Here is a 13,151-nt window from a genome sequence, read left to right as displayed (position 1 = left end):
GAGCCCCGCCCCCTCCCCGCTTCCCCCGCCCCCTCCGCGCGGAGAGGGTGGCCGGGCCGTGTGGCCAGGAGCGCGAGGCGGGCGGTCATTGCGGGTGTGGTGTTGCCGCCTGCTGAGGGGAGAGGCGGGGTTGGGGGGTCGAGGGCAAGCGGAGGGGGTTTTACCTCCCCCAGAAAATAAATTAGTAAAATACGCTCGTTGGTTATTTAAATCTTGGTGGGGGGAGTTCACGGGCTACCGGTCTCTGTGCCGCCTCGCCCGGTGGTGCAGGGATGGGTTACCTGAAGCTGCTGGTGGTGAAGGACTTCAAGTCATGGCGGGGGCAGCAGCTTATCGGCCCCTTCATGAGGTTCAACTGCATCATCGGGCCCAATGGATCAGGTAGCAGGCTGGGGGGTGGGAGGAGGGGTCAGCAGGTGGTAGGTAATCCTGCTTCCTCATCAGGATTTAGGTTTCCATTTTGGGGTATTTGCTGTGTCTTTTCTGTGAACACCCTGGGCCTGACAAGGAGGAAGTAATAGCTACATGGGTGCAGGCCCAAGAATAAGGCCAGGATGGCTGCACTGCATAGGTGGTGATAGCTTGCCCACGGAGGAGTAGAGTTGCAGGGCTTTGAGGAGGGGAATTAAAGACTTACGGGCCTGTTTAAAGTCTCTTCATATGCACCCGAGGGAGCGGCAGCACAGGCAAAGTTTTGGAGGCTCCTGATCTGCCATTGCTTCTTTAACTGAAAGTATAGGTTTTTCCAGCATGGAAGGACAGAGGCAGGGTGGCTGAAGGAATTTACATTTCTAGTTGTCTTCTCTGTTCTTTCCAGCCATTGTAGAATGAGTGGTTTGCAAACAGCACACCTTGCCTGTGCTACTCCAGTTTGTAGTTCAGCTTAGTAATGTCACATAAAGATGGTTTTACTTTAATACTCTGGATTGTAAATTGTAGTAATGGAAAGCTCCTTCTTGATTTGAGTCTGTGGTATTTGCTGTGTGAGTAAATGCCTCTGGGAAAGAGTAGCTTTGCAGGATGGTAATAGCTCTAATTTAGCGTGCAACAGCCTCCACTTGTAGAATGGACTCCACATTGTTATACTATGGGTGCTGGAACTTTTTAAAATTTGATTCACTTCTTTTGAAAGTTCCATTCAACAAATGGGATTTTATCTTTTATATGCCAGAGAACAATACGATAGGAGGTGAGGGCTGTCCTAACAAAGAGCCACAAGGGGCTTAGCATTTGGTCTTAGTTTTCCCAGTCTGTTAATGATTAAGTTCGTGAGTTAGATTTTTAGATCACGTTGTTTCTTTGCTTATCTAATTAAAGTGAGTTCTATGTATGTAAATAATTTGCTTAGCTTTATTATCATATTCTTTGTCATCCTGTCCTCACTGTTTCAAATTGGAAAGTCTCAAAATTATGCATATGTTTTCCAGGTACTCTTCCAGTTAAATCTGAACACATTTTATAGATGAATCCAGGAAGAAAAATTGTTAATATTGTGTAATGTCTGAATTGAGTTTTTTGTTCATCTATTTACCCCCTAGTATTCTTTCTTTTCTGATATTTTGTAGAATAAGTCAAAATATTGCCAAAGTAGCAAGGTTGAAAGCAGAAACTAATTGAGCTGTCAACAGAAATGCTCAGGACTAAAGGGGAAAGGCAAAAAGAGGATTCAGTGAAGAGAATTTTTGTCTAAGGGGTATGATCAGAGAACTTTGCTGTGATGAATGGATCTCGGATAATACTTGTGTTCTTTAGAACACTGGAGTTCTAGTTATATGATAGAGTGGTTATGCAGCAAACCTCACTGACTGTGTTATATGAAGGAAACTGCCAAGTAAGGATTATGATGTTGCTCACTCAGTTTAAGTAGGGACCTTTAGATATGCCTGTGTTTAAAAAACCAATATATATATATAAAAAAATTATTCAACAAGGCTGAACAAAGAACAAATTAGTTCTGTGATGATTTTTATTACAAACAGGCTTATTATCTGCTGCCAGTGTGTTACATCTTAGAAATGTGTTTCTTTATTATGTGCAATACTTTTTCCTCAATGAAATATAGAATTAATAAAGACTGTTGCATTTATGCATATGTTTTTTAGTTAATTGTTAATCAAGGGCCTACTTTCATTTCTGCCATGTCAAAGCAATTTTTTTAATTTTTATTTTTTGAAGGAAAATCTAACATAATGGATGCTGTTAGTTTTGCATTGTGTGAAAAGGCATCTAATTTGCGAGTTAAAAGTGTTAGAGAACTTATTCATGGAGCGCATGTTGGAAAACCAGTTTCTTCTACAGCTAGTGTGAAGATGGTATATTGTGAAGAAGATGGGGAAGAAAAAACATTTTCAAGAGTTATCCGTGGTAGGTACTAGGCTCTGTTGCATGTAAGTTCTGTTGTCTTATGTGTAAAAATGGAGACCAAGAATATTCACTTTGAATTCCAGGTGTCTAATATTCTTTTGTATTTGGGCGGATTAAGCCCATGAGTATTGCAATACTTCTTATGGTACTTCAGTAGCATTTTGACAGCCAAGTGTTATAGTTGAAAAAACATACTGGGGCAAAGTTGAAAATTAAACAAGTGATTAATATATGTTCTTTGCTTCGTACTGTGATCAGTAGATTTTCACTTGGAATGTGTAGGTGGTGTAGGCTCTATAAAATGGGGTCTGACACCTTGCTGCAGGCACGAGCACTTAAGCAGCTGTCAATACCTTTTATAAGTATGCAACTAGAGTTTTCATACAGAAAAATGAAATTATTGAAATGACTAAGGGAAGAATTGAAATCTATTTTCTTCTTTGAGGAAATTGTTCAGTTAAATTGTTCCACTAGTTTTGTTCTTTGCCTATGGATTTTGTGTTTTAGCCATTTTATAGTAATTTTTTTTTTCTTATTTCCTGCTCTAGGTAGTTGTACTGAATTTTTTTTCAATGATAAATTGATCAGCCGATCTGCTTATGTATCTGAGCTTGAAAAAATAGGCATACTTGTCAAAGCTAGGAACTGTCTTATTTTTCAGGTGAGCATTTAAGGTACTTCATAAGGAAAATAAAAGCCTCTGGGATTATTTCATGGGAATACACAGTTACGTATTTGACAGAAAAGAGGGCACCCTTAGCTAACTTCAATATGTTTTTTCCTGACCTCAGCCATGGTCATAATGGAAATAATGGGGTTTGTGCGTATGTGAGTGCACTGGTAAGAAAGCAGCTAATCTGGAAGAAATTGAGTACTTGTGTTATTCAGAGTATATAAGACAATGTGAGTCTCTACTTATAAATGTTTAGTGTATTAAATTCTAGGAGTATGATAAGTTTGAAAAGATAATTTCATCTTAAAACACTCCTATTAGTCAGGATCCATAAAAATGTATAGGGTTTTTTGTTAAAATTGAGGGATCAAAAATCCTACTGGGTTATTAGGTCACAAGTATTTAATGATACAGGTCTGAAATGTCAGGTACTTACGATGAGTATAATCCACAGGATTGTCTTCCTCACAGTTGCTGAGGAAAATTCCCAAGTAGGAACTGTTTTTTCCCCTCTTATGGAAACTGTATATGTGGATTCTTATTGTGATAATAATTTCTACGATAAGGGCATTTACCCACTATACAAGTAGGATAAAATCACAAAGCTTATTTCCTACACTTTACTGAAAATGGTAATTCCTTCAGATCAGTGAAGATTTGAGCAGCTAACACATGGACAAAAACTGTGCACCCATTAACTTTGGGACTTATGTAATCTTCTGGTGCACTGATTTCAGCTGTTTTGCTTTTGAAATAATATGGGGGGGGAGTGTTAGTTTATTTTTCATTGAAAATGAATTTTAGTTCCTTTAAAGAGGCTAACAAGATTTGTCATTCTGATACTGCTCACTGATTTGTGCAGGTTGATTTACTTTGAAGGTGTTTTTCATAGCCCTTATCTGACATTCTGGAATTTTTAGTGATGTGATTTAATTAGGTGAGGTGGCTATGTGATAATTCTTTTGGTACTAAGCTTTTCATTGGGTTTGAATCTAAAAGTATTTTCATCCAACTCTTAACCATATCTGTATCAGGGAGGTAAATCTGTACTACATGCTCTTAGAGAAAAAATTAATCGTTAGACAACATAATGATCTACAGTGCTGTGTTATTTATTGTTTTTTGGCAAATTTGTGTTAGGGCACGGTAGAATCAATTGCGCTGAAGAAGCCGAAGGAGAGAACTCAACTTTTTGAACAGATCAGTAATTCATGGGAGTATGCTGAAGAATATGAACAAAAAAAGAAAAAAATGCAGCAAGCAGAAGAGGATGCTCAGTTTAATTATAACAAGAAAAAAAGTGTTGCAGCAGAACGCAAACAAGCAAAGTTAGAGAAAGAGGAGGTAACTCAAAGTTCCATCTTTGCATGTTAAGATCTTTCACATATTTTATGAACTTAAATACAGGTTTTCTTAAAAAAAACCCAAGCCAACTTCTGTTGTTTTTCACCTAGTATGTATTTCAGTATGGCATAACATATAATAATTTAGTATAATGTGAAAAGATAGAGGAATACATATAATCTAAATAAACAAAAGTAGAATTGCCTTTATAATTGTTAACTTACATGTTTAAGTTTTATGATTAGTGCACGTAACTGGAATTATGGCTACTGGTACCTCATCTTACATCACTTTGGACTTGAAATTAGATCGCTAGTGATTAAAAATCCTTTTTATAAACCATAAATAAAATTTTAATGTTGGTAGGCAGAGCATTACCAGATGCTTCTCAAGGATCTGGATGAAGAGAGGATACAGCTGAAGCTTTTCCGGCTTTACCACAATGAAAAAAACATTAATTTATTGAAAAATAGTTTGGATGAAAAGAATATGGAGGCTAGTATCAAGAAAGAGTCTCTTTCTACAGCAGAAGATGAATTTAGAGCCAAGAAAAAAGTGCTTGGTGTACTGAACAGAGACCAACAGCACATGGAAAGAGAAATGAAGTAGGTTTTCCAATTAGATTCTCCGATAGTTGAGTTAAAGCATAGCCTGCACTGGGAATTGCTTGGCAGGCATGCATTTCCTGTTAAAGCAATTGGGTGATAACCTCAACACTATGGAAGTCAGTTTGTAGCAGTTTACTAAAGTAATATATAGATATTGATTTCACCTCCACCACCGTGCCTAAGTTGTCAGTAATTTCATTATATAAATACCTGTTTTCTATTAAATTTTTTAAAAGGTTGTGCTTCGCTTCTTACGTTCCTATTTTCAGTGGATAGTGGGGGGAGGCAGGGGGGAATCACCTGTGGATATATAACCTTGCAGGCAACAGCTGATTATTTGCTTGCATGTGTGGTTGGGAGGAGGTTGTTCCTTTTGTTTTTTCTTTTTCTTTTGGTGTGGTTTTGTTGCTTTGGATGCGTTTTGTGGTTGCTTGTTGGGTGGGTTTTTTGTTTGTTTTGGGTTTGGTTTATTGGCGGTTGTTTTTTTGGGATTTTCTTTTTTAGGACTCTGGAAGCATCACTGATTCAGCAGAGACCCCTCTATATAAAAGCAAAGGAAAACACTTCCTACCAAATTAAGAAAGTAGAAATGTCTAAAAAATCACTACGGGACAAAGAGAAATCCTGTGATAAGGAAAAGCAGAACATAAAAGAACTAGAGGTAGAACTGAATGATATTGAGAAGGCATGGAGAACATTTGAGAAGAAAACTGAAGAGGAGAGGTTGCAGAGAGAAGCACGTATTGAGCTGAGAGAAAGTCAGGTGAATTGGGAAGCCAAGAAGTACTGTTTACTAGTGAAGTCCAAAAATCCTCGCTGATGATGGAGAAACCATTGTTTTACCAATAACCTGGAATTTCTAATGATCTCTCTGCCGTTGTCAGCTGAGGTACAGAAATACTGTCTTCAGTTAGGAAAAAAGACGAAGACAGCAAAAATGAAAACAAGACTTGCTGGTATACATACTATCTACTGTGGGTCAGAATCTAAAATTGAGGTAGCTCACTTGTGAGCTATTTTAAATTGTTTTAGAAGAAAAGGACTGCATCGCTCTACAGTAAATTCACATTTGAAGAAGCTATCATTGCAACCATATAGCCAGAAACACTTTTAAAACTGTTAGCTGCTTTTCTCCTCTCTCTTCCTTAAAATAGTTTCTGATCAATTCATGGAGAGGTTGCATGGTTTTTCTTTTAGTTTGTGAATCTTCCTACTCTGGACTTCAGAAGCATTTGGTCAGTTAGTCGTAACTTTGCAGGATTGTTTAGAATGCTGTAAAACCAAAAAGACATGAGAATGCTGTAATTTTAAATACCAAAACTTGCACTAATTTTGGGCCGTGCAAAATCTTGCTGTTACCTTAACTGTGAAGTACTGTAAACTTTATGAACTTCCCTGACAAATAAGTCATTAGTGGTCTAAAACAAGACTGTAGGCAAGAACTACTAAGTATAACCTTCCAGTTGAATCTTTCTCTAGTAAAATATAACTTCTGATAATGCAGTTAGTAGCTAGAAGGGTTCTGGAAAATTGGGTGATTTTCATAATCTTAATTATGATGAAGTAGCAATTACTAATTGAGGCTGTAACAATATGAGTCTTCCCACATTCAGTGGATGGAGTAATTATTATTTTTTTTTATGCTATTTGTCCAGTTGGAGCGCTATAAAGAGCTAAAGGAAATAGCAAGAAAGAAAGTAGCTACACTAACCCAGCAGCTAGAAAAACTTCGTTGGGAAGAAAAAGCGGATCAAGAAAGGCTGAAACTTAATTGGAGGAAGAAAAAAGAAGTTGAGGTATTTGTATGAAGCTAGAATTGTCTTTTAAGGAGAAAAATGTTTCTCTACCCCTCCCTCTGGTATAAATGTCTATATAAATGTGTTTAGTGCTTTGACATAAACAAATCATCAGCAAAGGAGATACATTGCAAGCGTTAGTTCAGTTTTCATATTGCAACACATTGAGCAAAATGGCTTCTAAATTTGTTCAGATAGTGGTTGCGTGGGCCCACACTGGAGATTTGGTTTTGAAAGCTTTGGCTCTAATATTTTATGGTTACTCAGAAAGTGTGCTGAACTTTAATCAGTTCCTGTTTTTATAAGCGTAGTGTTTCTTTCTGAGATGTCTTACCACTGCTGTCTATCTGTATGACACTCGCCCTTTCAGGGCTCATTTTGATCACAGCTACCTTTTTGCTGAGATGGTTTTCAGGTCAGTTGTGTGTATTAGTGTGTTGCAGTTGGAAAAATCTCCTTGGTGTCTGCTGTTCTATTGCACTTCATAGGCAGGGTATTTGGTGTGAATACGGATCATTGCTGTCATTTTGTTTCTGATTTCTTTTATCATTGCAGATCCAAACAGGTAATAATAAAATACCTACATTTTTCATTATGACTTGGTCACCATGCCTGATGCTCTCTTTTTAGAAAAATTATTTCGCAACTCGTTGTTCAGCCTGGCATTATGCTTCTGATAGAAGAGAGTGAAGCTTAGCTGATGATCTGTCTTTTTCTATAAACCTTGCTCTATTAGGTGGTTTGGTTTTTTTTCCCAAACTATGTTAACCTTGCAGTTTTGTCACCTACTAAGAAGTTAGAAAGGCAGCATGCATTTCTTCACCGCTTAGTTATGGAGTCAACGTTTGGAGGGGACTTTTTGTGTTGAGAAAAATGAAAAATCCATCAGACGAGACACTACCAGTTCTAGAGTTCCTAACACTTCATTCTTGTACATATAAACTTGCGTGTATGGAAAAGCCTATATTCTATTGCATATGAGGATGTAGAGCCATCCTTGCCATGATATCTAAGTTAATACTTGGTACATCCATTTGCTCTTGATACAGTACTACTTTTTCTTTTTGAAGTCCTAGTTACCAGGAAAATCTAGTTAGTATCCAGAAGTGAAATAAATTCTATTGCTTGTGCTTCTAAAACTCTGCAAGTCCTGTTGTGTTGTTGAGAGGGAATACAGGGATACTTGGGAATTCATAAAATGCATGTCTGACCATTCAATGTTGGCATTACTTACCTGTACTACTGACATTTGGTGATCACGCTTCGCAATTCAGCATGTTTGTGACCGCAGCTGGCATGCTGTGTCTAGCTCTGGGCTGATAAACATAAAAAAGGATACTGGCATACTGCAGTGAGTCCAGCAGAGAGCCAATGAGTTGGCTGGGGCTGGAGCACCTGGCTTACGAAGAGAGGCTGAGAGAACTGGATCTGTTCAGTGTGGAGAAGGAGAGGTGAAGGGGAGACCTTATCGCTGTCTGCAGTTACCTAATGGGAGGGGATGAATAAGATAGAGCCGCGCTCTTTCTAGAAGTGCAGAGTGATAGGATGGGAGACAACAGGCACAACTTAGGACACAGGAAATTCCAAATAGCTATTAGGTAAGCTATTTCATCTCAAGGATTGTCAAACGTTGAAGTGGGTGTACAAAGAGATTGCGGACTCTCCATCCCTAGAGCTAGTCAAAAGGTCACAAGCAGTTCAGAAGTAAAATTAAGGTTTAATAAAATGTGTAGGTAACAACTGTATTTTGTCTTTCGTTTGCTTTAGTTAATGTATTTTTATTCAATTTGAGTAATTGAAAATACTTATTTCACTGTTTGTTTTTTAGTACAGTGCTTTTGTGTCAGGTTAGAACCTCTACGTCAACTTCTCTGTCCTTAGGAAAAAGCTTCTGTTAATCTCGGGCCAAAAAAAGCACATTGTTATTTTTTAGCACCTATAATTTACTAACACTGTGTTTAAAGTTGTTTTATTTGATGGTGACATGATTCTTTATGCTGAAGAGGCTTTCTCTGAACTGTAGCCAAACATGAAAAATCCAATAACGGCCTTAATAAAATAATTTTCCTTTATTATTCATGGTACAATTCAGTGTCTACTGTTGAAAAAGAGATGCTATTACTTCATCATGAAATATCAACAAGGCAGAAAATATCTGTCTTGGTACTTGTTCTGAATTAAGAGCTTTGTATCGTGCTATAAAACTCATTTTCCTCTGGTTTGTTTTTAACAAGTTCTATTTGCAATTGCATAGGAAAGCATAAAACAGACTGTGGAACGGATAGAAGAGCATAAAAAACGGATAGAGAAGTTGGAAGAATATGTTAAGATATGCACGTATGTTAAGAAAAATTAAAACCTGATTATATTTCTTGTGTATTATGTATTTTCAAATTAATGTAGCAGGTTTCTAATTATTTTTCTTTTCAAACTTTAATAAGAATTAGAATTCATACTAATTCTAATTAATATTTCAGTTACTTCAGCTGTCAAAATAAAGTAGGAAATATGATGACTCATCCACATTTTGTTTGAAACCAATGTCATAATTGCTTCTGATTTCTTGTAGGTGTGCAAATTGTTACTACAGGTAGGGTATGGATCTATTAGTGTACAAATTCTGGGTGAGAGAGCAAGGCAGTACTGTAGTTGTGCAGCTCTAGGAAGCAATTAATATTTACATTGAGTATTAGGAGCACAGCTCAGTTCTTGCTTCCTGAGTCTTGTTTTCTACCTGATTTTTACCCTTTGTGCAATAAGGTATATAAGCCTTTCATTGAGCAACCTGAAATAACTGTGATGTTTGCCGGTGTTTTGTGCAGGAGGTCGGAGTTGGTGATCTCCAGATTTTTTTTCTCAACCTGTGTTTTCTGTGTCTGTATCTTTTCTACGCATCTGTAACGCGTGCTTTGGCTTAATGCTGTCTGTGTACTGAATAAATTTCTGCCACGGACAGGGAGCAGCAGACCCACTGTGATTGGTGTGATGCAAAGTTATTTTAATTAAGTAGTTGTAGTAGAGTGTGGTAGAGCCTTAGTGACTTTGGAAGTGCATAAGGCGAGTTGTAATTTTACATAAGAATTCTCAGTCCTTCTTAGGTTTACAATATCAGACCTTCTCCTGATGGAGGATAAAACAGTATGGTTGCGTATTGCACAGGTAAAATCTCTCACTTGAACTCAATTTTGAAACCTTAAAAATAGCTTAGACTATAGAATGCAACATGTATAATAAGTATCTTCTCATAGATACATAAAATCTTTAATGATTATCATAGTCTGTGACCACAGAATGACTAATTTTATAAGCTAAAAGCTTGTATAAATGAAATAGTAAATCGCTCTCCTATTTTTGCTTCCATTCAAAGAGAGTCTTTAGCAGAGAAAAAACAGCAAGAGGAAGTGCTAACTAAGGAAATTGAAAATTCAACAATACGAATAGCTGAAGTGAATGAAGAATTGAACAAAATAGTTGCTGAACTTCAGAATGCCAAAATTGATTACCATGAAGGAAGGCGTCAGCAAATGAGAGCAGAGATACTGGAAAGTCTCAAAAGACTATATCCAGATTCTGTGGTAATTGAATGGCCTCATTTAAATGCCTTATTTTAGAATTAAGATTTAAGAGTTCTGTCTTAGACTGAGTAAGCAACTAGAGTAAATTGGACTGTTTTGAATATTATTTTGAATTGTATGCTTGCTTGAGTGTACTTAGTGAAATAGTATTACTGAAGGAATAGTAGCATATGCTATCATTATTTTTTCACAAATAGATTACTGCTTACATGAAAGAATAATTTTGATCTTGTTTGATTTTGTGGTGTTTTGATTTATTTACTTTGTCTTTTTGGTTTTGTTTTCTTCTGTCCTCAAACATATTTTTTACTTACTTATTTTAAACAAGTGAAGGGAAGTTCAACTGTGAGACCATTTGTTCCAGAATGAATACTTCTTCCAAAGAACAATTTTTCTTAGATGCATGACGTTTTTTATGTTACCAAGTGGTCTGTCTTTGTTTATCAGTACTTAAAGTACTCTTCAATAATGCCATTAAGTGTTCTGTGTATTGATTCTGAATTGTCAGCAGACATTGGTTGGTTTCTGAGGCATATTTACTTAAACATGTTTACTTCAAGGTTAGGAAGTCATTCCAAATAAAAACTTTTTGATAAATCTAATCAATTGAATAGTTGGTCCCTGAGGATGTCTCAGTAAAAGCAGTCCTTTTTGATATATACAGTCAGTTGAGATGTACAAGCTGGAAATCTTCTTTTTTTTTTTTTTTTTTTTTTTTTTAAATGGTTAGAAGATGATATATCTCTGCTTCTGTGTGCTGCCATAAGAACATTTAAAAAAAAAAATGTTTTCAATTGTTCTTTTTCTTTGCTGCTTCATGTTTTGCAGAACCTCCTCAGAATCATGGAAGTCTAATCCTATTGTTTTCTCAAGAGATTAAGAAACTTGTTTTTCAGCTGTTTTTCAGAATTTTTTTATCCATGTTAACAAGGCGTTCCAAAAAATCAAAAACATGTTTGGTATATCTCTTTTTGCTCACACTTTGCATTGTATCCCTATTTGAAAAGAACTGAATCAGACTGGCGATACCTTGCTGGCTTAGGGGAGGGATGAAGTTCAGAACGTTCTCTGTCATTTTCCTTCAGGAGCTGCAAGTTTAAGAGTACATACAGATGTGATGGCTTCTAACAAATAAAAACTAGATAAGTCAAATTGATTACATAGATTATCCTATCACAGAGAGTCTTAATGATATCTGCTTCAACACCAGCATGTGAGGCATCAGAGTTGCTTCTGAGCGTCTCCTTACACTCTGGTGTACTAGTTCCAGATTACTGAATGCAATCCAAGTTAAAGTCTCAGGATGGAAGGGTCATGATGCATTTCATCTTCTGGTAGTCCGCAAAGTACTCAGGCTGAACTGGAGGAAACCTTGGTGCCTGTCCTCTTGATTTCATAGGCAAAAAATGGCATACTGTTTCTAAGTGTTCAGTTCTTATATCCATTTTAAAGCTTCTGTTCTTCTGTTAAAACATTCTTGTAATAGTTCGTGAACATTCCAGTTACTGGAATAGCCATGCAGCGATGTGATTGCTGCTGTATGAGTGACACGTGCATTTTCATGGATTTGCAACAAAGTACATTTTGCAGCTGATTACAGTTTTTACAATAATTTTCAAAATTACATTCCTACACTGGTAGTTTTAATTGGCAAGATTACTATTGTTATAGATTCAGTTGGGCTTTCAATATTTGTTTTCACTGAAATTTGGCATTCCATCTGGACTTAAATGCGTGTGTCTGAACTGAATGTATATAGATCCTCTGTATAGTTTTGCGTGTCTGAAACATTACGTGTCTGAGCTGCAGATAGAAACATTAAGTAGGTGACACTGTGTAAGAAAACCAGGGAACTAAATAAAGACCTTGGTGTTGGGTGTTAGCCTTGCTTCTGCTGTTTTTCAGAAATGGGAGAACATTTGTCAAGAGAAAGGAAGGAAAGTAGGTCATAGTAGGCTGTGATTTGATCTACTGGTAATTATCTCAGTTACATCATTCATGAGATAATACTGCTGATGACCTGTCATATACAACTCTTACCACTTGTCTTCCTGTTCTCATTTGTTTAAATTTGAGAAGGCTAAAACTGTAGATATGCAAGAGGAGACCAGTAGCTGTATGTCAACAAGCAGAAAAATTGATCTTGCATAAATGTACAGGTTCTAATGTTCAGAAAGTGCATTAGTAGCTTTAATCATTCAGGGAAAGGTCATTTTTACCTACAATTACAGAAATGGAACAAAAGGTATCTTTAGGGAGCATGTACAGCAAAGAACTGATTAGTTTTATCTGTGGAGGTGTTATTTCAATATATGGCAAAACAGGCTTGATTATTTGGACTATGCAGTACAAGAAGACCAGTTTTCCTTCTTTTCATGCTACTAAAGTAGGCAGATACTTCCTTTTTGTGTTGAAACTGGAATACTGTCTCACTTGCTACCATTTTCCAGCTTACAGTTCTATTATTTAAGACCTTATTGCCATTCAGAGATCTTATTGTGGGTTAGATTCTTTCTTTCCAAAAAAGATGCTTAGCTAACATTGCTGTTGTCATACTTCTAGAAGCGTATGCTAGAGAATGTGAGTAAAACATTGAGATACGTAACTGTAACCTCAGGGACAAAATTAAATCCCTTCAGATTTTGATGGCATGCTTTGCTGTTTGGATTGATGACTGCTACAGTTTTTTTTGATATGTCTTTTTTTTGTATGTTTTCTGATACAGTTTTTTTTCTGATATGCAGACATTGTAAGAGAGTGCAGCTGGTAGATAGGTAACACATTCTCCTCT

General features: G+C 36.7%; 1 protein-coding gene across 1 annotated transcript in view; it reads left to right on the top strand.

Annotated features, from left to right (window-relative positions):
- Positions 1–272: 272 nt before the first annotated feature.
- The window catches only part of SMC1B (structural maintenance of chromosomes 1B), a 36,561-nt gene continuing 23,682 nt past the window's right edge, over positions 273–13,151 (top strand). The window contains exons 1-9 of the mRNA XM_054214695.1: positions 273–381; positions 2,176–2,364; positions 2,913–3,025; positions 4,178–4,381; positions 4,748–4,986; positions 5,494–5,752; positions 6,645–6,785; positions 9,040–9,122; positions 10,153–10,360. Coding sequence (XP_054070670.1) covers positions 273–381; positions 2,176–2,364; positions 2,913–3,025; positions 4,178–4,381; positions 4,748–4,986; positions 5,494–5,752; positions 6,645–6,785; positions 9,040–9,122; positions 10,153–10,360 — 1,545 coding nt within the window. The remainder of the gene's footprint in view (positions 382–2,175; positions 2,365–2,912; positions 3,026–4,177; positions 4,382–4,747; positions 4,987–5,493; positions 5,753–6,644; positions 6,786–9,039; positions 9,123–10,152; positions 10,361–13,151) is intronic.

The sequence above is a fragment of the Rissa tridactyla genome, chromosome 1 (genome assembly GCF_028500815.1).
Source record: "Rissa tridactyla isolate bRisTri1 chromosome 1, bRisTri1.patW.cur.20221130, whole genome shotgun sequence".
Lineage (NCBI taxonomy): Eukaryota > Metazoa > Chordata > Aves > Charadriiformes > Laridae > Rissa > Rissa tridactyla.
Note: the sequence above shows the minus strand (reverse complement) of the source record. Positions and strands in the feature narration are given on the sequence as shown.